Source organism: Petaurus breviceps, unplaced genomic scaffold (genome assembly GCF_028583685.1).
Source record: "Petaurus breviceps papuanus isolate PSGF00001 unplaced genomic scaffold, PetGlider_PUasm1.0 118, whole genome shotgun sequence".
Lineage (NCBI taxonomy): Eukaryota > Metazoa > Chordata > Mammalia > Diprotodontia > Petauridae > Petaurus > Petaurus breviceps.
Genome location: NW_027185616.1, coordinates 10046009 through 10070381, shown reverse-complemented (window position 1 = coordinate 10070381; position 24373 = coordinate 10046009). Strand labels below are relative to the sequence as shown.

General features: G+C 39.3%; 1 protein-coding gene and 1 non-coding gene across 2 annotated transcripts; both read left to right on the top strand.

The window, feature by feature from the left end:
* The first annotated feature begins 29 nt into the window (after positions 1-29).
* On the top strand, positions 30-23942 carry LOC138160962 (uncharacterized). The gene is made up of 3 exons (XM_069087750.1): positions 30-97; positions 211-788; positions 22739-23942. Exons 1-3 carry the CDS (start codon positions 30-32, stop codon positions 22906-22908), a joined length of 816 nt encoding a protein of 271 aa, XP_068943851.1. The 3' UTR covers positions 22909-23942.
* Positions 167-238, top strand: TRNAT-CGU (transfer RNA threonine (anticodon CGU)). Its single transcript has one exon. It is a non-coding gene; the product is annotated as a tRNA-Thr (tRNA).
* Positions 23943-24373: the final 431 nt, after the last annotated feature.

Genomic DNA, 24373 nt, shown 5'->3' with positions numbered 1-24373 from the left:
GCGACGGTCCCTTCCGCGAAGCATCTGTAATGAGAAAGAAGAGGGGAGGGAGGAGAACGGGGGTGGAGCGAGAGAGCGCGGGAAGCGCAGCGTGCTCGTGCCCGCGCGGGGAAGCACTCGGGAGCGGCGCCAGGATAGAGGCTCGTCCGCCCGACAACCTAACGCAGGCGCGGTGGCCAAGTGGTAAGGCGTCGGTCTCGTAAACCGAAGATCACGGGTTCGAACCCCGTCCGTGCCTAGTGGCAGTCACGCTCGAGGCCGCACATTTTTAGGACGATTTCGTTTCCGTTGGGGTTGCGGCCTCGCAGTAGCTTCCGTGTGCGTTTTTACCTCTTTGCGGCATGTGGTGCAGGAAGCCGCGCACCTGCCGGGAGCCGGGGCGCAGGCGGGGCGCGGGGACAGTAGGGACAGACCACGGCTCGGTCCGCTCCGCGGAAAGGCCCCCCGCGGCCCGTCCGAGCCCAGCCACGGGCCGGCTCCGCAAGCCTCTGCCCGCCTCTCAGCGGGGTGCCTTACAGAGAGTAATCCCCTGCCCCGCCTTAAGGAACCCGGCCATAAAATCACACGAATGGGGGGATCCCCAGGCAGATGCAGTGCCCAGAGCGCTTCCCCGATTACATCTGCGTGCATATTCCATGCGTGTGCCATGTACGTGAACTGTCCGACGCAGGAACCAGTCTGCGCCCCTTGGCAGTGCCTCCGTCACTGTCCGCACAAGCCGCTGGTCCTGTTCCAGAATGAAGGTCCGACAAAAGCAAGCAAAAAGGCATCTTTTTCATCTAGCCCTGGTAATCTGTACAGACAGTGAGTGGCATCATGGCAGTTGGAGGGGGTGTTCTTTATTTATGTATTTTATTTGTATTTTTGTTATTTATTTGTATTTTTAATTGTATATATATATAATTGTATAATTTAATGGTATATATATACAATTTATTATTGTACTTATTTGATTTTTATGTATATTTATTTATGATGGTGTGAGGGTGACTTCACAATTTTGAAGGCTTGACCGATGGAATAAGAGATTTGACAGGTTATACCACCTAGCGGCCCCAACAAGTTCTCTTTAAAAGGAATTGACAACATTTGATTTCTATATTCAGAGAAAACAGTATCACTTCGTGCCCCCTTTTGATCTCCTCATAAAGAATGTGCATAAAGTGTTTGCAGAAAGACCACCAAGAAAATAATTGCAGCAAATGTGCATCTTCTCACAGAAGATGAATAGAGACCCTTTATGAAGAACTTAAACTAAACAAATGCTACAAATGAAATCAGCATATACCTTGATAGTCTGATTTCAAGGCAAAAGTGAACATAGTCAAGGATGGTGAAAAAACATGGGAAAATATGGTTCAGGGAATGAAAAAGTCTTATGGAAGCTTCATACCAGTATCTCAGGAATACTTTATTTTCAAAAAGCTGTGTGAGCATCAATAGCATCACCAAAAAATTGACTGTATTTTAACGAATAGGAAATGGTTCATTATGAATATGGGAGTCATTCCTGAATTAGCTGTCCATATACAGTTAGATCACCGATTTGTTAGGGAAAAGATTAAAATTAATACAAAATTAAAAGTATAAGAATGACAAAAAGATTTGATAAGCAACTAAAATAACTCTAACCTGACCCCCTTTTTTTAAAGTTACTGATGCCAAAAATGAGAAGCAGATGGAGGAAAGAACTCCTTTAATGATAACATTTCATTCAGAAGTCTGACTGGCATACCCTGATTGTTGTAATGAAGAGGCTAAAATGGTCTAGAAACTTTGTTGGTTGAATCTGCTTGCCAAGTGGAGAAATATAGCAGCCAAGAGTAAAACTGATTTAGAATATAAATTCCTTTGTAAAATACTGTGGAGAATGGTCAAGGGTTTTGGATAATATTGCCTCATACAGAAAAAAAAAAACACGAACTCTAAAGAAAATTTGGTGAGAGACTCAACCAACTATGTAGTCATTTAAAGTTGAAACTGGAGGGAGTACAACAAATGGAAGAAAAAGGGAAAAGATCTCCAAAGATTTTTATAACAGTGAAACCACTACATCACAATCCTGTATATGCTCCTTGATTAAATGGAAAGAGCACTGAAAGCAACAGAGATGCAAAAAGTAGCTGGAGTAGATCAAATGCTTAGAAAGGCATTTCATGTTATTGGTCACAAAACGTGGAGAATGTTGAGGAATTATTTCTCATAGTATTTGAAAGAGATATTGATGTAATACAAAAAAAAATCTCAAAATTTATAAATTCCATAAAATGTGACAGAGAACATTAAGAGCTGTGAATCCACATGGCTGCTTTGTCCTATACATAATTTATTTTTTGTTTTTTGGAGGGAGGAAGGCAGGGCAATTGGGGTTAAGTGACTTGCCCAAAGTCACACAGCTAGTAAGTGTTGAGTGTCTGAGGCTGAATTTGAACACAGGTCCTCCTCACTCCAGGGCTGGTGCTCTATTCACTACGCCACCTAGACGCCCCTATACATTAAGTTTTTATGAAAATAATTTATGCATGTGTCAAGGACATCAGTGATAAGAAATATTAGATGGGGATCAATGGACTTTCACAAGCAATATTACCTACCAGGCCATATCTTGACTCTCATACAATTGTTCAAAAGATGTAACAAAAATAAGATCCAATTATACTTACTAAAATTTTGAATCAGTAGATTTGCCACTGTAAAATGTCACTTTAAAATTATTATTTTTTCAATCTCCCACTCCACCCACTCCTCAATTGAGAAAAACAAAGATTTTATTTCAACAGAGGTTACATGTATACTCAAACAAAACAAATTTCTAAATTGACCAAGTCCAAAATAACATGCTCCATTCTGCATTCTGAATCCTTCATCTCCCTAGCAGAAGGTAGATATGTTGTTTGATCATTAGTCCTCTGAAATTGTGGCTGGTCATTATGCTGATCAGAGAGTCTCTAATTCATTCAGAGTTACATCTTTACCATAGTATTCTCATTATATATTTGTTCTCCTGGTTCTGTTCATTTTGCTCTGCATCAGTTCATATTAGTCTTTTCTAGGTTTCCCTGAAACCACTTCCTTCATAATTTCTTACTGCACAACAGTATTCCATTATATTTATATACCTTATCTTTTTTTATTTAATTTTTTTTTTCTTTTTGGAGGTGGAAGGCAGGGCAATTGGGGTTGAATGACTTGCCCAAGGTCAGACAGCTATTTAAGTGCCAAGTGTCTGAGGCCAAATTTGAACTCAGGTCCTCCTGACTCCAGGGCCACTGCTCTATTCACTGTGCCACCTAGCTGCTATATGCCTTATCTTGTTCAGCCATTCCCCAATTTGGGTGCAGGCCTTCAGATTCCCATTCTTTGCCACCTTAAAAAGAGCTATGAATGTATTTGTATATCCTTAACAATTAGTTTTGCTTAGGACTAACCTTTAACCTACCTTCCCTCTACTACTCACCTCTCCCCTTTCTTCCCTGTTTTATTGTTGAATGGAATCTATTTTTGTATTTAGCTCTTTATGTCTCTGTGTGTATGTGTATGTTCTTCTTTCCTTTGATCAGTTCAGACGACAATGATGTTTAAGCATCAGAAACTCCCTCTACACCCTCCTCCTTTTTGCATAGATATCTACTCCCACACCCTGATTATGCGAGACACTTTCCCTTGAACTTTCTTTTCCTTCCTCTCCTCCTAATGGATATTCCTCTTCCACTCTCTTTCCATTCTTTTCTTAAGATCATCAATATGTAACAGATACCCTTCCAAGCCTTCTGTCTGACTCGACTACCTCTAAAGCCCCTGATGATAACAAATCCCCATATTAGGATGTAAGCAGTTTATCCTTGTTTAGTTCCTTATGATTGTTCATTTGTGTTTACCCTTTTTATGTTTCTCTTAACTCCTGTATCAGAACTTCAAAGTTTCCATACAACTCTGAACTTTTCATCAGGGATACTTGAAAGTTTTCTATTTTGTTAAAAAACCATTTTTTTCCTTGTAACATCATACCCAGTTTTTCTGAGTGTTACTCTTGCTTATAATCCTATATCCTTTGTCTTCTGGAATATTATATTCTAAGATCTCTGATTCTTTTTAGGGTGGTAGATGCTAAATTACTTGTGGTTCTGACTATGGTTCCTTGGTATTTGAATTCTATCTTTCTAGCTGCTTGCATTTTTAAAAATTAGACTTGGGAGTTCTGGAATTTTGCTATAATGTTCCTAGAAATTTTCATTTGGGGGTTTCTTTCTGATTGTATTTCTATTTTGCCCACTGATTCTAAGAGATCTGGGCAGTTTCCTTTTAAGACTTCTTGAGATATTATATCTAGGTTCTTTTTTTTTTTTGTAATGTTATTCAAGTAGTACAATGATTCTTAATTTTTTTCCCTCCCTGATCAGTTTTTCAAGTCAATGTGGGATTTTTTGTTTGCTTTTTGATTGTTGGGGTTTTTTTTTCTGCTATAAGATGCTTTCTGTTTTCTTCTATTTTTCTAGTCTTTTGCCTTTGTTTTAATATTTCTTGTCTTTTGGAGTCATTGGTTTATTTTTCATCTATTCTAATTTTCAGGAAATTTGCTGCCTAGGCAAGGTTTTCTATTTCTTGTGTGAAGCTGTTAATTCCCTTTCCAAAACTCTCAATTCCTTTCAAGTTTTTTCTTCTAGCACTCTCATTTATTTATTTATTTTTTAAAGCAATCGGGGTTAAGTAACTTGCTCAAGGTTACATGGCCAGTTATTTCTGGGTGTGGTGCTGAGTCTCTGAGCCCGGATTTGATCCAGGTCATCCCGACACTGGAGCCGGTGCTCTTACTCGCTGAGCCACCTGGCCGCCCCACACTCTCATCTATTAAACCATTTTTAGCTCTTTCCCCAATTTTTTTCTTTTCTTCTAGAAATTCTAATTGAAACTGTGCCCCCGATTCCTTTTATGAGTAGGTTTTTTTTTGGGGGGGGAGCTTTCCTTGTAGATATCTTGGAGTTATTCTCTTCTTGGGGATACATAACTTGAGTATCTCTGTCACCCTAAAAGCTTTTTATGGTGGGATTCTTCTTTGTGTTCCCTCATTCTTCCAGCCTACTTCCTGACTTTTGAATTGATGTTAGGGCTGGGCACTCCATATTTCTAGACAGGTCTGGACTGGTTCTGATGCTACTTTCTTGGACTATTGAGTGTTGTGTTATTCTTATATCTCAGGTTGTGGATCTGTAAGCTTTTGAGACTCCTGAAGTAGTCTGATCCAGGTCAGTCTGATTTCTGCCCCCCAACGCTTCTTTAAAGGTCTCCTCCGATAAGGTGTCACTCATCTCCCTTCTATATATCAATAACAACTATTCAATGACCCACTGATTATTAATATCAAATGGGGCACAAAAGAGAAAAATGTGTGACTGCCAGAGGTATTTGCCACCACACTATAGAATCCAAGTTGAAAAGGAATTCCCTTTTGATGGTGAGGTCCTCCAGCCACGTGTGCTGTCAGATGTCATCATGCTAATTGAATCAAGCCTGATATATTGCAGAGCATCTTAGATAAGACCTCTAACCATTCAAAAGTTTGGCCTTCTCAGCCATATAGGAAAAGCCAAGCTGATGAAAAATGGCCATCGTCCAGTTATAATATGAAAATAAAAGGACAACCTCTTCTATCAAAATGAACATATGTACATATATGAGTGTACATATGCACATACATACATATATACATATATAGCGTATACAAATATATATCTAGTATCCACATGTACTATGTATAAATTATATGTATTGGCAAGTATTATATATGTATATGTATGTATTGTTATATGCGTACATTATACAATGCATTATTGTATATAATATTGTACACATGTATTATTACATGCTTATTCTATTATATATGTATAGTATATAATGTTATTTATATGTATTATATATTGTAATATTATATGTATTGTTATATATTTATATTGTTATTATTATGTGTACTATATAATACATTGTTACACATACATAATATATACACACAATAATATATGTTATATTATTATGTATAATATTTTCTATATACACATTTAAGCTTTACTAGCTTAAAACGACTAAGTTTTTGGGGATAACATATATGTGAATATATATTATATACATGTGTATTTGTATGTGTATCATATATTCACATATATGATAAACGCCGCAAATGGACAAGGAGCTGGGCCCAGAATTGAAAAGGGAGTAAATCATATTACTTTTGGGAAATTATAAAAGTCTTTCAATGACCTCAGACCTCTCAATGAAACAAAGACTCATCTTTTAAATACCAGTATTCTCCTCATGATGAGGCATGGCCATGGAACATTATGGTCCTCAGAGAACTGTAGCTGAGGAACATCCAAAAAGACAAAGAGGCAGCATATGATGGGAATGAATAGGCTGCAACACGTTACAAACCAGGAATGGTGCTGAAGTGGTGTGAAGAATGTTATTAGGGAAATGTACGAATTAAAAAGAAGACATGGAGAACTGCGGGACAGCCCACATATTCCACGGGTGCCCTGGAAGGCATGTGGGATCAGTCCCATGTAGTGATCCTGTGGGAGAACATGGACAAGCAACAGTTTAAGCAGACAAGGATGGACTGCCATCTGCACTGTGGAGTGAATATTCAAGTCAATGAGATTATAGATTAATTGCAAAATTGGAAGAGTCAAGAATTTGGACTGAAAGCTCTTAGCAACACAGCAGTCAGTAAATAAGGAATTACTAAGCTGTTACTGTGTGCCTAGTCCTGTAAGTACTAGGGATACAAAAACATCATGTAGGTCCTCAAGGAGCTGACATTCTAATGGGGAGACAATACGCACTCAACTATGTACATACGAGATAATACCGTGTAAATGGGAGATAAAAACCAGATAAAGAGGAGTTCAAAAGACAAAGCTCAAGGCACGAAGGCTACTCCAGTAGTCAGCAGAGTAGAAGGTTGTACATAGATCACAAAGAGCCAGCATCAGTCCTGAGGTTGCAGAAGCTAATTGCAGCTAATGCCCAGCAGATGGCAGCAGACATTAGCCGTGCAAGTGAGCCCTTTGCATTTGTGTCTGCATTTCCTGGTCAATGTGTTCCCTTCTCCGCTGATGGGACCCATGGGGTCGGAGGTGATTTCCTAGGAGTCCATGGGAGGTGGGACCCAAGGGACAATACCTGTGATGCACCTAGGTAAGACTTGGAGTCAGGAAGGCATGAGTTCAAATCCAGTTACAAACACTGCTGTGGAGCTTGGGCAAGTTACTTAACCTCTTTCTGCCTCAGTTTTCTCAAAAGTAAAACAGGGCAAATCAAAGCATTTACTTCCCAAAATTGTCCTGAGGATTAAGTGAGATTAAGTGCTTAGCACAATGCCTAGTACACAGTAGGTCCTTAATAAATGCTTGTTCCTTTCCTTACTGGGGGGAGGAGGAAGAACAGGGGAAAAGCATATGTGTGCCCATATGTGTGTGCGTCTGATGATAGGATGAGAATAGAGGATGGCAAGAGTGATAGAAGGAGCCGTAAGGGCTGTAAGCTTGATTCAAGAATGAGAAGTTGGGGGCGAGTCAAGATGGCAGAGTAAAAACAGGACTTCCCCGGGCTCCGGCTTCCACCTTCTCCAATTCATGTAAAATGTAACTCTGAACAAACTTTGGAGCTACAGAACCCACAAAATGCCACAGAGAAGCAAACCTGCCACTGAGGACAGCCCAGCAAGCCAGCAGGAAGCAGCCAGCACAGCATGTTGGGAGCCGAGCCCAGCCCCGTGGGAGCCAATGGTTTTAGCCTCAGGGCGGCCACCACCAGCCCCGGCTGGAGGGACTTCAGATCACCAGCAGCTGTGGCAGTTTCCAGAATTATCAACACATAGATGCTAAGGACAAAGTGAGAGGTCAGTGCAGTGTGAACAGGGAGTTTGGGAGTGCGGTTGGCCTTTGCTCCCAGGGTGAGAAGCAGCTGAGGCCTGGCAGCCATGCAGCCGCTGCCAAGTGGTTGCTTCAGAGCTCCTGGTGTTCAGACTGTAGGGGGACCAAGTGTCCAGTCTGAGGGGTAATCTCTCTTGCTTTAACCTGCTTGGATTTGGATTGTGGTCTAGGGTGGAGGTCCTGGGGTGCGTGACCAGTTTGCCAGAGTATGGGGAGGCTTCACAGAAGGCACCCAACTAATAGCTCCAGCAGTTGAGAAAACCCCAGTAATTTGGGACAAAGCTCCCTACTCTGCTATCAGAGTTCTACTGTGTCAAAAAGACAAGTAATTGAGTGGCAACATAAGCAAACAAGGGAAGCAAAGCAAACAGAGCAACCCAACTTTACACTCCTATTTTGGGGACAAAAAGGATCAGGAACAGGAGAAAGATAGCTAAGTCAGAACTCCTATACCAGAAGCTTCTAAGAGAAGAATAAGCTGGTTGCAGGCCATTGAGGAGCTTAAGAAGGATTCTGAAAACCAAATAAGAGAAGTGGAGGAAAAATTGGGAAGAGAAATGAGAATGATGCAAGAAAATTATAAAATGAGAGTCAACAACCTGACTGAAGAAAATAACACCTTAAAAACAGACTGACTCAAATGGCAAAAGAGGCTCAAAAAGGCAATGAGGAGAAGAATGCCTTAAAAAGCCAAATTTGCCAGATGGAAAAAGAATCTCAAAAGCTCACTGAAGAGAATCATTCCTTCAGAATTAGATTGGAGCAAATGGAAGCTAGTGACTTTATGAGAAATCAAGATACTATTAAACAGATCCAAACAAATGAAAAAGTAGAAGGCAATGTGAAATATCTCATTAGAAAAACCACTGACCTGGAAAATAGATCCAGGAGAGATAATTTTAAAATTATTGGACTAACTGAAAGCCATGATCAAAAAAAGAACCTAGAAATCATCCTTCAAGAAATTCTCAAGGAAAATTGCCCTGATGTTTTAGAACCAGAGGGCAAAATAGAGGTTGAAAGAATCCACTGATCACCTCCTGAAAAAGATCCCAAAAAGAAAACTCCTAGGAATATTATAGCCAGGTTCTGGAGTTCCCAGATCAAGGAGAAAATACTACAAGCAGCCAGGAAGAAACAATGTGAATATTGTGGAAGCACACTCAGGATAACCCAGGATCTGGCAGCTTCTACACTGAGGGATCGAAGGGCTTGTAATATGATATTCCAGAGGTCAAAGGAGCTGGGATTAAAACCAAGGATCACCTACCCAGCAAAACTGAGTATCATGTTTCAGGGAAAAAATATGGTTATTCAGTGGAATACAGGACTTTCAAGCATTCTTGATGAAAAAATCAGAGTTGAATAGAAAATTTGACATTCAGATACAAGAAGCAAGAGAAGCATGAGAAGGTAAACAGGGAAAGAAATCATAAGGAACTTATCAAAGTTGAACTACTTACATTCCTACATGGAAAAATGATAATTGTAACTTATGAACTTTTTTCAGTATGAGAACAGTTGAAGGGAATAGAAATGTGTGTGTATATATATATGTATATACACATACATATATGTATACATACACATATATGTCTATATAGGAGGGTATATGAGCATATGAATACATATGTGCATATGTGTATATATGTGTACAGGTGTACATAGACAGAGGGTACAAGACCAGTTAAATAGGAAGGGATGATACTTAAAAGGTGAAACTAAGAGGTGAGAGAGGAATATTATGAGAAGAGAAGGGGAGAGATAGAATGGGGTAAATTTTCTCATATAGAAGAGGCAAGGGAAAACTGTTACAATGGAGGGGAAGAACAGGAAGGCAAAAGGGCATGAGTCAACCTTATTCTCACTGAATTTGGCTTAGGGAGGGAATGACATACACACTAAATACAGTATCTCATCCTACAGGAGAGTAGGGGGAAAGGGGATGAGAGGGGGGATAATGGAAGGGAGGGCAGGCTGGGGGGGAGGAAAGTTGGAAGCACCCACTTTTGAAAAGGGACAGCATCAAAGTAGGGAATAGAACAAGTGGGGGGTGGGATGGGATTGAGGGAAATATAGTCAGTCTTTCACAATATATACACTATGGAAATGTTTTGCATAGCTACACATATACAACCTATATTGAATGGCTTATCTTCCCAGCAAGGGTGGATGATAAGGGAGGTAGGGAAAGAATCTGGAATTCAAAGGTTTAAAATAAAATGTTTTAAATATATATTATTATTTTACATGTAACTGAGAAATAAGATATACAGGCAACGGGGCATAGAGATCCACCGTGCCCTACTAGAAAGTTGGAGAGGGGATGGGGGAAGATATAGGAGAGAGCAGATTGGGGGAGGGGATATTCAGTGGGATCGCTATTTTGGGGTAGTGGGTAGGGGAAAAATGTGGCAGTGATAGGATTCAAATCCAAGATCTTCTGACTCTGTGGAAGACAACATCTTTAATGTTTTCCACAATTCCTGTTATTTATAGCTCTATACCACTTTTAAATTACATGTATAAGAATATGTTTTTGTTTCTTGAATCTTGTAACTTCACTACTATCTTTATTATTGGGTAAAGAGCAGAGAACTTATTTGGCTTTAAAGGTGAAAGCAAAAATCTCAAGAATGTAAATTAATTAATATTAAGTACTATAAGATGCATACACACATTTATCTATAGCTGTATCATTAAGTGAGAACTTTATCCCCTTTGTTAGGATCTTTATGCATGGGAAGTTTATTCACCCTACCCAATGGAATTGAGTTAGCATTTCACAAACAAAATCCCATGGGGAAAAAATCCAAAAAGACCTCTTGAGGTCTTTGATTCTTCACTTGAGAAAATAACTCAAGACTATTTTAGCACTTGTCAGATAGTTGACTTGTATTCCATAAGTGTCAATTTTCCCTAGATTTGTGCTTTGAAGCCAGATAAGGTCTCTGCACTTTAACCAATAATAAATTCTTGGATAGAGGCTATCTGGACCTATATATTGCTCCATGATACCTGGTATTAGTGATAAGAGTTTCCAAGTTCTCCCTTATGTACTCTCACTTAAATCAGGAAACTTCCATTCTCATCCTCCCCTCAATTTGTTCGTCATCAATCACCACCCTCGAATCCCCTAAAGAAAGGGGGGAATCTGTAAAACAGGCCAAGGATGGAACTTTTCCTGTAACAAAAAAGTATAAGAAGCTCTCTTTGGATCACTCCCATGACCACCATTGAGGGAACTACCATATCACCACCTGCATCTGGATAAAGACTGTGAGGACCATAGTATCCCACTCCAATCTCCACCTATATGTATGAGGTATCATTTTTTTAAAAAAATCTCTTTTAAGCAGATACATTTTGTTGTGCATGGGCTTCTTTTTTTCTCCCTCGTGAGGAGGCAGAGTACCAATATAATCATTCAGAGAGGTGTTTGCTAGGAAATGATGAAATTGAAATAGGAGCGACAGCCTGAGTCTCTTCCTAATTTTTAAATTCCTCAACCTCTAAGAGACCTCATTTCAAATGCTGCAGTGAGTTTCCCCAATTTAGAATCCAAATGAAACATAATCCATGGTATACATAACAATGTGAACAGGACTGTGATTCATGAAGTGTACAAGGTGATAGAAATATGTGTGTCAGCTTACTAATTTTTCTTCTCTGATGAGAACGTTATCCTTGCTTAACAACAGTGATCTTTTCTAAAGGTTTAGTGAGAAATGTAGTATATGTTTTATAGGAGGGACCATCTCCCTATCTCCTTGCATCCCCAATGAAGCATGCTCAGAGTCATCCTTCCTCTTTCTATAGGCACTTTGGGGCCTGCTTCTGGCCATATGATGACCCCATGCTGAAGGGACTTAACATTTTAGTAAGTACCTTGAGTGATCCCTTTGTCCTGATTTTAAGTTTAATCTCAATTTCTCACAAATCATCAAGCTTAATTAAATTTGTTCACAATTACTAACATTTCCCCATCACTTTCTTAAGTCTAGACTATTAATAAAACAAATCAAGTCTTGATTTATAGCATTTGTTAATTTCCCAAGTGTAAATGCTCATTTTGAAAACTTAATAATCACTCTCACCTGTTTTAGCAGGCTACAATGGAAAAAAGACAATTCTGTAGTTAGACTACTTGAACTCAGTCTGATGCTTCCTGTCAGTATTACTTAACTTCCCTGGACATGTTTCCTCATCTAAAAATGATGAGACTAGATTAATTGACCTCTGAGGCCCCTTTCAGCTCTAGAGCTAAAATCAGAAATAGCTGTTGGTTTTACACACCAACAGCACAGATTTATGTTCAAAAAGAAGCACTGGTTTCACACATACCATTACTCTCTTCCTGTGGCTAAACTTAGCTTACCTATTTTAGGTAAAGCTAGAGCAAGGACTCAACCTTGTTTGTGTCATAGACACCTCTGGCAGTCTGGTGAAGTCTATGGTTCCCTTCTCAGAATAATGTTTTCAAATGGATAAAATAAAATATGTTGTTTTTGCAAAGGAAAAACCAATAATGTTGAAATCTAGTTATCAATTAAAAAAAAAAAGTTCATTGATCCCAGGCTAAAAACCCCTGAGCTAATCGGAGAAGTAACTTATGAGGAAAAGGGATAAAGGAGCTGGGCTAAAAAAAGGGGAGAAGGGAATGGCAAACCACTCCAGTATGTTTATATCTTTCCCTACCTTGTCTCTTATCCATGTTCTCCCATAGGATCATTACAAGGTATGATCCAACATGCCTTCTAGGTTACTAGTGGAGTATGTGCTCTAACCCGAAGTTTTACACATGACCAGTCTATCTTCTTTTTTCTCCTTACATTTCTCTAATAACATTTTTCACACCACTTCTGCACAATTCCTTGTTTGTAATGTGCTGCAGCCTGTTAAGTCCCTCTACTTTGTCTTTTGGGTAATCCTCAACTACAGTTCTCCAAGGACCATAATGTTCCATGGCCATGCCATATCATGAGAAGATTACTGGTCCTTAAATGATGAGTAGCTTGGCAGTACATTGAGCTCCATAGAGACAGTGCTGGAGTAAGTAAGAGCCAGACAGGCACTGGGCTACGCTCTGAAAATGGGCTAAGACACCAAGAGGGAAAATGTCTTCATATGCCTTCTTTGTGCAAACCTGTTGAGAGAAACTTGAGAGGAAGCACCCAGATGCTTCTGTGAACTCAGAATTTTCTAAAAAATGCTCAGAAAGGTAGAAGACAGTGTCTGCTAAAGAGAAAGAAAAATGTGAGGACATGGCAAAAGCTTATAAGGTTTGTTATAAAAGAGAATACATACCACCTAAAGGAGAAATAAAAAAGAAGTTTAAGGATCCCAGTGCACTGAAAAGGCCTCCGTTGGCATTTTTCTTATTCTGTTCTGAGTATCATCCAAAAATCAAAGAGAAGCATCCTGGTCTTTCTGTTGGAGATGTAGCAAAAAAAAAGGAAGCTAAACCAAAGGAAAAATATGAAAAGTCTGCATACCAGGCTAAAAGAAAACCTGATGTCAGTAAAAAGGGAGAAGAGCAAGAAAAAGAAGGAGGAGGAGAAAGATTAGGGAGATGAAGATGAGGAGGAGGAAGATGATGATGATGGCAATGAATAAATTGGTTCTAGAGCAGTTTTTTTCCTTGTCTATAAAGCATTTAACCCACCATACACAGCTCACTCCTTCAAAAGAAAAAAAAGTGAAATGTAAGGCTGCGTAAGATTTGTTTTTAAACTGGACAGTGTCTTTTTTTGTGTGCAATTAACACACTACCAAATGTGTCTTTAGATAGCCCTGTCCTTTAATGGTATTTTTAATAGCCGCTAACCTTGCTTGGTACTGTATGGGGGTTGTAAATTAGCATGGAAATTTAAAACAGGTTCTTGCTGGCGAACAGCACAAATTCACTATATTTGGGGATGCAGTTCATTTTCACCTTCAGTTGTCTTTGATGCAGCATATGAAATAGTTGTTCTGTTAACTGAATACCACTCTGTAATTGCACAAACGAAAAAAGGTGCAGCTGTTTTGTTGATGTTCTGAATGCTTCTGAGTAATTAAATTTTTTTAATTAAAAAACATATGAGTAGCTTATGAGGAAAAGAGATAGAAGAGATGGACCTCTAAAAAGTAGTCAGCCATTCATTTGCATGATTTATTTTTTCCATCCAGAGAGATTTTCTTTGGAGCTCCATTGAATCTAAAGTAGTAGAATCACAGAGGGCAATCCAGATGAATTATGACTCTACCTAATTGATATCATCATCATTGAAAGTCAAGTTCCATAGACAAATCATATTAAGGATTCCTATTTATTTATTTATTGGTTGGGATGGCTGACCTCTGAGGTCCCTCCCAAGCCTGAGTTATTCTATGAATTTTTAAAATGAAAAATACCTTTATAACCAAAGACTTCCAGTGTCAAGCTAATAGTCCTTTTATTTTAAGAAATATTTGATAAATAGTTGATATAACAGGATTCTGGTATACAGCAAAAGAATTTGAATAGCTCTTTGGATTTTCCTTCAGTCATTTTCAATCATGTCTGACTCTCTTCCTGTCCCCTTTGTAGGTTGTCTTGGCAAAGATACTGGAATGGTTTGCCGTTTCCTTCTCTAGATCATTTTATAGATGAGGAAATTAAGATAAATAGGGTTAAGTGACTTGTGCTACCTAGCTGCTCTTTGGGGTTTATGATAATTTTTTTTTTTTTTAAGCAATCGGGTAAGTAACTTGCTCAAGGTTACATGGACAGTTATTTCTGGGTGTGGTGCTGAGTGTCTGAGCCCGGGATTCAGATGATCTCCAGGTCTTCTCAACACTGGAGCCGGTGCTCTTACTCGCTGTGCTACCTGGCAGCCCCGGGGTTTATGATAATTGTATTTTATCTCTATTATTAATGCGACAGGCAGTGACTTGACTCCATTCTATAAAGCATATTGGAAAGAGCATAAAACTCAGAAGTTTAGAGACCCAGTTCCTGCTCCATCACTAGCTCCTTGTGTGATCTAGGGCAAGTTACTTAACCTGTCTGATATTTAGTTTCCTAATCTGTAAATGGAGATAAATCTAGGGACCCACCCTCTTCTTGGGGACATTAATCCATTCTGCTTTGGACTGCCCCGAGACCATGTTTCACATTCCATCCAGTCATCTACTAAGAAATCAGGGCCAAAGGAGGCTTCTTGCCATCTGCCTCAGCCCCAAACACAAGCCTCTTCCTCCTGCCCTGCCTTGCCCCCATCTCTTGCTCTGACAACAATAATCAAATCAATACCTTTTGCTACTGAAAAGGGAGTAACGATTGACTGCTCTATGACTCACCAGACCAAACCTACCTTACCTGGCCAGAATTCATGTTTTATTTCCCTGTTGAAATATAAGCTTGCTTATATTTGTTTCCCAGTGCCTAGTTCGGTGTCCAGTAAATGTTTTTTTCCTGCCTTCATCCATTGTTGTCACTGGATAATGAATGTGAAAGTACTATGGAAAAGTAGAAGCTGTATAAACATGTAAATTATTATCATATCCTGCCTCTTAAATGAAGAAGCTCACTCCCCATTGTCAAAGAGACCACCCCAAAGCAAGACATTCCTGGTGAGTAAGACGGAGCCAAAGCTTGGCAATGTTCAGTGACAGAGTTTATGGAGACAATCGGCCTAACCATATTTCAATTGTGGCTGATGTCATCTATTTAGAAAACCTACATTTAACATAAATAAAAATAACATAGGCATTTCAAAATGTTGGGTTACATGTGCAAAATTAATTTGAAATGCATTTTTAAAGACACATTTCAAATGTACATAGGATTTAAAGAAAATATTATACCCTCCCCAAAGAGTCAGGCTTTTTAATATCACATTAAAGTGAGCTTTGTCTAACAAACTACCCTGCTGGTATGTACTTTACATGTCAGACAACTTGATATTTCATCTATACTCTATCACAGAAATCTATTCATCCATATTCTTATAACTCAGGTAAACATATACTGTGTCTCCATAGTATAAAGCAGGTATGCGGTACAGTGGATTGAGCCTGGGACTGGAACCCTGAAGACTTAAGTTTAAATCTGACTTCAGACAAGCTACTTTACTAAGCTGTATGAACCTAACCTAGTCACTTAACCTCTATCTGCCTCAATTTCCTCAACTATAAAATGGGGATAATAACAGCACATACCTCTCAAGATATATTGTGAGGATGTAATGAGATAATATTTGTCAAGTACATAGAACAGTGCATGGTTCATAGTAGGTATTTGTTTCCTTCCATAGCCATCTATCTTTAATCTATTTCTTTTCTTTTTTTTTAAGCAATTGGGGTTAAGTAACTTGCTCAAGGTTATGGCCAGTTATTTTGTGTGGGTGCCAAGTATCTGAGGCCGGAACCAATCCTGGGTCTCCCGACACTGGGGCCGGTGCTCTTACTCACTGCACCACCTGGCCGCCCCATATCTTAAATCTATTTCTAATTCTATTTTTAATCTATCTAAAATTCTACTTAATCTATCTCTAATTCTATCTATATCTATCATTTGGTATAAAAACCTCTCAAATCTATAAACCTACCAGTCCTAATGCTTTCAACTATTTAACCCTTTAAAATGAAGTTCAAAGCCTTTTTCAAATATTTAAATCAAGGAAACTTTGGGTAAGTCATCTAGCTTCAGTTTCTTCATCTGTAAAATGGGTATAATAGCAGTACCTACTTCACAGATTGTTGTAAGGATCAAATGAGACATGTAATTTGCATTGATAATCTTAAAGTGCTTTACAATGTTAAGTAGCAATTGTTATTACTTTTAGTTCTCAGACTCTTCCTAGAAGAAGACATACAATGCATTTTACACATAGGACAATTGAGAGGTGAAATCACTTTGAAAAAAGTGAGTCCAATGTGGGACTTCCTTCATGAAGCTGGCTTCACAAATACCCACCAACACCTGACCTTATAGTGATGCCACCAAGATACCATTAATGGGTCCAGGAAGACAGCTGGCCTTCTGTTCCTGCTGGTAGAATGTAAGCATACTGAAGGCAGGGACAGTTTCATTTTTGTCTTTGTATCCCACCACCTAGCACAGTACTTGGAACACAAGAGGTGTTTAACAGGTACAAAGTCAGAACTCCTGCATCAAAAGCCTCCAAGAAAAATATGAATTGGTTACAGGCCATGGAGGAGCTCAAGAAGGATTTTGAAAATCAAGTAAGAGAAGTGGAGGAAAAATTGGGAAGAGAAATTAGAATGATGCAAGAAAATCATGAAAAGCAAGTCAACAGCCTGCTAAAGAAGACCCAAAAATACACTGAAGAAAATAACTTAAAAAATAGACTAAACTCAAATGGCAAAAGAGGCCCAAAAAGCCAATGAGGAGAAGAATGCCTTAAAAAGTCGAATTTGCCAGATGGAAAAAGAATTTCAAAAGCTCACTGAAGAGAATAACTTCTTCAAAATTATATTGGAGCAAATGGAAATGAATGACTTTATGAGAAATCAAGATGCTATAAAACAGATCCAAACAAATGAGAAAATAGAAGGCAATGTGAAATATCTCATTGGAAAAACCACTTACCTGGAAAATAGATCCAGGAGAGATAATTTTAAAATTATTGGACTACCTAAAAGCCATGATCAAAAAAAGAGCCTATACACCATCTTTCAAGAAATTATCAAGCAAAATTGCCCTGATATTCTAGAACCAGAGGGCAAAATAGAAATTGAAAAAATTCACCAATCGCCTCTTGAAAAAGATCCCAAAAAGAGAATTCCTAGGAATATTATAGCCAAATTCCAGAGTTCCCAGGTCAAGGAGAAAATGCTGCAAGCAGTCAGGAAGAAATAATTTGAGTATTGTGGAAACACAATAAGATAACACAAGACCTAGCAGCTTCTACATTAAGGGATCAAAGGGCTTGGAATATGATATTCTGGAGGTCAAAGGAGCTAGGACTAAAACCAAGAATCACCTACCCAGCAAAACTGAGTATAATACTACTGGGAAAAATATGGTCATTCATTAAGAGACAGATAGCTTTCAGGAATAAGAAGGTAGAAACCCTTTTGGACTCTGTCTGGAACAGACAACATAGAGAGTATTGTGTTCAGCTCTGGGCACCACAGTTTGGAAACACATTTCCAAAGAGAGCATCACCAGGCTGTCCCCAGAATGGAGAAAGGTTTTAGGTTCATGCCATGTAAAGATCAACTTAAAGAACAAGGGAGGTTTAACCTAAAGAAGAAAAAATTTGTGGGTGATACCGTGTTTCCCCGATAATAAGACACTGTCTTATTAATTATTTTGGACAGAAAAACACCAGAGGGCTTATTTTCAGGGGAGGGCTTATTTTAATGAACATTGACAGAAATTTTAATAAACAGGTAAATGTGAACAAAAAAATGTACCTTTATTCAATAAGCAAATCACTGGGGAAGAACAGGATGACGCGCTCACTGCTGCAGCTCTGATTGGATGCAGCTCGGAGCGCTGCATGCGTTTCACAGGGGGAGGCACAGTGCATACAGAGGGTACCATAATGTAGCATGTAGAGCAGGGGATCACCTTCACTACAGTAGCAATCTCAATAGGGCTTATTTTCGGGGGAGGGCTTATTTTAGAGGAACCTTACACAGTAAGGGGAGGGCTTATTTTCGGGATAGGTCTTATTATCAGGGAAACACGGTATTATTTTTATCTTTAAGGATGTGAAAAGCTGCCACATGGGAGAAATAATAATAATGATAATAATAACAATAAACTAGCTTCATTAAGGTTTGCAAAGTACTTTTCCATTTGTTCTCATTTAATCCTCATAACCCAGGGGCAGGTGCTATTATCAATACCATTTTTCAATTGAGGAAACTGAGGCATATGGGATTAAGTAATTTGCTCAAGTACACACAGCTAGTAAGTGTTTGAGATGGGATTTGGACTCATCTTCCTGACTCCAGGCCCTGCCTTCTATCCCCTGTAAACCTAATTGTCTTCCTCTATTAATTGGATTAGGTGGCTTCTGTACTCATCACCAGGCCTTCAATGAGCTAAAATGTTAGAGGATCTCCATCTCATACAGAGGAATGACACTCCTTAAAGAAAATGAAATATTTCTCCGTTGAACTATGGAATAACCTGATAATCTTGCATTTTTCTAAGGAGTAGAGGGAACCCCATCTAATGGCCAAGGATCTAAGGATCCTAGAGTCACTCAGTTTCATGGATATCATCTGACCATTCATGGATCCAGGTCAATCAATTCTTCATGAGCCATGATTAGATTATTCACAGTGTGTTTTACTTATAAATCTTGCTTTCAAGTTCTCACTGACATAATTAAACCAAATAGAAAACAGTCCTTGGTTAACACAATTCATTAACTCTTATTTGTCTTCCTTAAAGCCTGTGACTCAGCAAAAAACTTTCCGAACCAATCAATTAATCAGCTGGGTATTTATTGAATACCTGCTATGTGTCCAGCTTGGTGCTAAGAACTGTGGGTAATAACAAAAGGAATAAAAGACAGGTCCTCAAAGAACTTTCAGTTTAATATGCATTAAATAATAAGATAACAGTATGTATATTAATTAGTGAAATGACATGATATTGACTATAATATTACAGCACTGCAGAAAAGGAAGAGATAAATATGAGACGTAGTAATAGAAGAAATAGAGTGGGTAAAATGTGGTTGGACAGACTTGAATGAACTGCTATTGAGTGAAGTGAGCAGAACTAGAATTTTGTACACAGTGACAGCCACAATGTTCGATGGCTAACTTTGATAGACTTATCTCTTCTTAGCAATGCAATGATCCAAGACAACTCCAAAGGACTCATGATGGAAAATGCTGTCCATATCCAGAAAAAGAACTATGGAATCTGAATGCAGATTGAAGCATATTGGTTTGTTTCTTTCTCTTGGTTTCTCCCATTGGTTCTAATTCTTCTTTACGATATGACTAGTATGAAAATAGGTTCAATACGAATGTATATGTAAAGCCTATATCAAACTACATGCCTTGTTGGGGTGGGAAGGGGAGAGACGAGAAGAAAATCTGGAACTCAAAATCTTACGGAAGTGAATGTTGAAAATTAAAAATAGATAAATATATTTTTAAAAAAGTCACTGACCAAAAACAAAAATATTTGATTGGATGGAAAGGAAGGAGGAAGCATTCCAAGTGGGAGAAAAGCATATATAAAAATATAGAAGAGGCATGAGTGTGGCCAGTGAGGAGACTGGCTTATCTATAAAGAGAAGGTATGTATTAAGAATAAGGCTAGCTATATAAGAGGACAATATTATTATAGAAGGCCTTAAATGCCAAACTGAAGAGTAAGAGTTTAATATGTTGAGGAAGGTTAGCTATGTAAGGGGATAAGTTTATTATAGAAGGCCTTGAATGCTAAACCGAGCAGTAAAAGTATGATGTGTTGGGCAGGAGTCTTTGTACTCAAGTACCTTCCCTAACCTGAAGAAAGTAAGAAACACAGAAGTCACATCTTATCTCTAGATTCTTAAAGTCTGTACCACAAGAGGACAAGCTCTGGTAGTCCTAATCAAGCAAGACAAGTTTGTAGTGTAAGTCCAGTGATGATTGATTGTCTGAAAACCGACTTAGTTACTAAAATCAGATGGACCACTCACTGTTCACCAGGCAATAAATTTTCAGACCAGCTCATAAAGTTTGTCTAATGAGTCTTTGAAGGGAGCCAGAACATCGGATTCAGGAATCAGGCTGGTCCTAAATAAGTTTGCTCCGGGTTTTCCCCATGGCCAGTGCAAAGTAACTGGTCTTGGTTTTTTCCCTTGAGAAGCTGCCCTTATCAGAGCCTTTCTGATATCCTGTGATCCAGGGAGGTGCCCTGTTCTGGGATTATTGCCAGAAGATGTTCGCTGCCTTTTATACATTTTTAGATACTATACTTGGGACCTGGTTATCTCCAAGGCCTAGTAGTAACATCATTACTTTACTGAACAAAGGTTATTACGAAAACCAACTGACCTATAATTACCTTCTTTGTTTACCTTCTCTATAAAAACCTTGCTCATGGTATCAATAAACGGATTGCTTGACAATCACGCCTGGACCACGTTTATGCATCACACTTTCTCGGGCTAGTGTGTCAGTTTAGAGCTGGCTTAAGAAACCACTCAAGTTACCTCTACAAGTCTTAGCAGAATTGCTACATATGTTGGTAGAGAGAATAGTTACACAAGGAAGAAAGGAATATGCATTTATGGAGTATTAATGACATTCCAGGCACTGTACTGTTTTTTTTTACGAGTATTTTTTCATTGATCTTCATAACAACTTTGAAAGGTAAGTACTAATAGTATCCCCATTTTCCAGTCGAGGAAACTGAGGCAGAGAGAGGCTAGGTGACTTGACCAGGGTTACATAGCTAGTAAGTATATAAAATGGGAGTCAGACTCATGTCTTCCTGACTCCAGGCCTAGCACTCTATCCGCTGGGCTCTACCTACTTGCTATATGGATGGAACAATGAAAAATTAGTAATGAACAACTCATTTATACATTATAAAGGTTTACAGAGTGCTTTCGTCACAGCAGCCCCATGATGCACATAGCACAGTTTTCAGTGTATTGATGAAGAGACTGAATAATTGGGGGTACAGTGTCCCCGTGCACAATCCTGTTGTGAGGAGAAATGGAGGATTGGCTAGGGTGTGTTGAGAAGAACTGAGAAGAGGACATGGCTGAAGCAGAGAAAGAAAGGGACTCGGGGATCTTTGACTTACAGACCAGCTCATCTAGCTCCATAATGAGATAGCAGAGGCCAGAAGGAACCAGAAGTCCCAGCCAGAAATTTCACAGCTGAAACCCCAAGAAATATATTCCCATTTATACCAGATCTGAATTCTACTCTCTGAGCTGAGCTGAGACCCCAAGTCTATCACTTGTGCTGAGGTCCAGTTGCAAAGCTCCCTCAGAGTCTCAGCATTTTCATTAAGTGAGTTGAGCATTAAGTTGATATCCCTTTGTATCCCCAGAGGGGAACAGCAGGGGGTAACGAAATAAACTCAAACTGCACATTTCCCAGAATTCTTGGGTCCAGACAGATCCTTTGTCTGGAGGACCTTATGGAGTTTAGGAGAGCAGTGGGCTAGTAGTATCATTGTTGAGGTGCAGTTCTTTCCAGCTGTACCTGACTCCTCGTGACCCTATAATAGTCATGAAATTTGAAGATCCCTTTGTATTGGCAAGCTAACAGGTACTTAGCACTTAGTTTCAAATTATATCAAGCCTCTGTTAAGAAACAGAAGGTAGGAACCCCTGTTGCTGATGTAGCAGGAAGGGGCTGAACAGGGAAGAGCTAATAACATATAAAAGGAAAAGCCCCAGCTGGGAGAGTAGGAACTTTGAGGGGCAAGCATCATGGAGGCAGACCAGCTACTGCTGGGGAGAGAGACAAAGAATTTCTCTCAGTGAACATCTGCAGGCCAGGCTGCTGCTGCTGGAGTGAGGATTGAACAGAGAATTGAGAAGAACTGAGAAGAGAAATGAGAATGGAGCTGGAGGAAGTGATTTTGATTTTGAAAACGGAATTTCTTCTGAGACTTTTCTTCTGGGAACTTCTGCTGAGGGCTTCTGAGGGCCAGCCAGAGCTGCCAGAGGAAGCATGACTGTGGTGTCGGTACTTGGTCTGTCTGTTTTGGGTCTATGTTCATTTCACAGGAAGAAAGTGAATTGGGATGACAGTGCTGACCATGTGTGTGAATGTTGTAATTTTGCTAAGCTTGATGTGTATAGATATTGTTGTGGCTATGTTAAGTTTTATCTTCCCAGGAACAGAAATTGTGAAGGACCAGAGGTGGACTGGACACTGTGAGCTTCAATGTGAAGCAGGAACTGCACAGAGACCTGGACAAGGAACTGGGAGCTGTCTGCCTTTGAACTCAGGTGGCAGTTGGTTAGATCTGGAGCTGGGACCATGGAAGAGGAACCATGGAAGCTGAGAGCCTGCCTCTGAGTCATGATGAAAAGACCTCTCCTTGGGTATTTAATGCTAACTGATGAAATTGTAACTTACTTGTGACCTAGGGGTGGATGGCCCTTGTACTTTCTACTACTCCCTAAGATGGTACTGAGTAGTCACTAATGATATTGTAACTTAATTGCACCCTGTGGGTGGAGGACTTTGACTTTTGTACTTTGTGATTGAATTAAGGACTTTGTGATTGACTAAATGAATGTACTTTGCTGAAAACCATGTGACCAGGGCAGCTAGGTGGTGCAGTGAATACAGCACCAGCCCTGAAGTCAGGAGGACCAAAGTTCAAATTTGGCCTCAGACACAACACAAAAACTAGCCGTGTGACCTTGGGCAAGTCACTTAACCCCAATTGCCCTCCAAAAAGCAAAAAATAAAAATAAAACTATGTGACCACTTTGGCAAAAACTATGTGGCTATTTTAGTGATAAGTTGTAACACTGTGAATGCTGTATTTTGACTTTCTGTGAATGTTTTGTTCTGATTGGTTACTGAATAGAGAGATTGCTATACTATGTAATCAGAACCTTGAAAGTTGTTCACAGCAGCAGTCTTCTGAAAAGCTTCTTGTGCTTGGCTTTACAGACCACATTTGGCATTTTCTTGCCAAAGATACTAGAGGGGTTTGTCATTTTCTTCTCCACCTCATTTTACAGATGAGGAACCAAGGTGAACAAGATTAAGTGACTTGCCTAGGGTTATATAGCTAATAAGTGTCTGAGGCCAGATTTGAACACAGGAAGATCAATATTCCTGACTCCAGAACTGGAATTCTGTTCTGCTCTGCCACCCAGCTTCCCCAGGCTAGTAACAGTAACCTTGTGAATTTTTATATATTTACTGTACATTATCTACTTATTATATACTGTTTTCATATAGATTATATACTGAATAAACACTGCATAGAGTAACCAAGAATGTTTGATCTTATACCAAGATCATATGACTGAAAAAATCTTGTTGTTGTTCAATGATTTCAGTTGATCTGGCTTCTTGTGACCCTATTTGTAGCTTTTTTTGGCAAAGGTACTGGAGTGGTTTGTCATTTTCTTCTCCGGCTGACTTTATAGAGAGGAAACTGAGGCAAACATTGTTAAGCAACTTGCCCAGGGTCACACAGCTAGTTAAGTGTCTGAGATCAGATATGCCTGGGACTCTAATCCATTGCACCAACCTAGCTCCAGCCACTGCAAATTATCCAGTTCCAAAAAAGGAAGTGGAGTTTGCCAACTGGTGGGAGCCTCAGAGCTAATTTTGATAGGGAGAGATCCTCAACAGCAGCAGAGCTGTTAGAATAGATAGAAGGCTAGTGACTCTGAAAAGCATACAAAGTGTGGCACTTAGTACTTCTGCCCTATGTGGGCATGAGCAAACCTGAGAGAGACCATAGGACTCCCAGTGAATGGATATGAATGCCACCTGGTGGTTAG

What these genes read in the sequence shown, in the direction of transcription:
- LOC138160962 (XM_069087750.1), top strand. Translation starts at nt 30, where the DNA reads ATGAGAAAGAAGAGGGGAGGGAGGAGAACGGGGGTGGAGCGAGAGAGC. An exon ending in GCGGGAAGCGCAGCGTGCTC is followed by an intron (nt 98 to 210) that starts GTGCCCGCGCGG and finishes CGTAAACCGAAG; the next exon opens with ATCACGGGTTCGAACCCCGT. An exon ending in ATCTTTTTCATCTAGCCCTG is followed by an intron (nt 789 to 22,738) that starts GTAATCTGTACA and finishes TTATCTTCCCAG; the next exon opens with GAACAGAAATTGTGAAGGAC.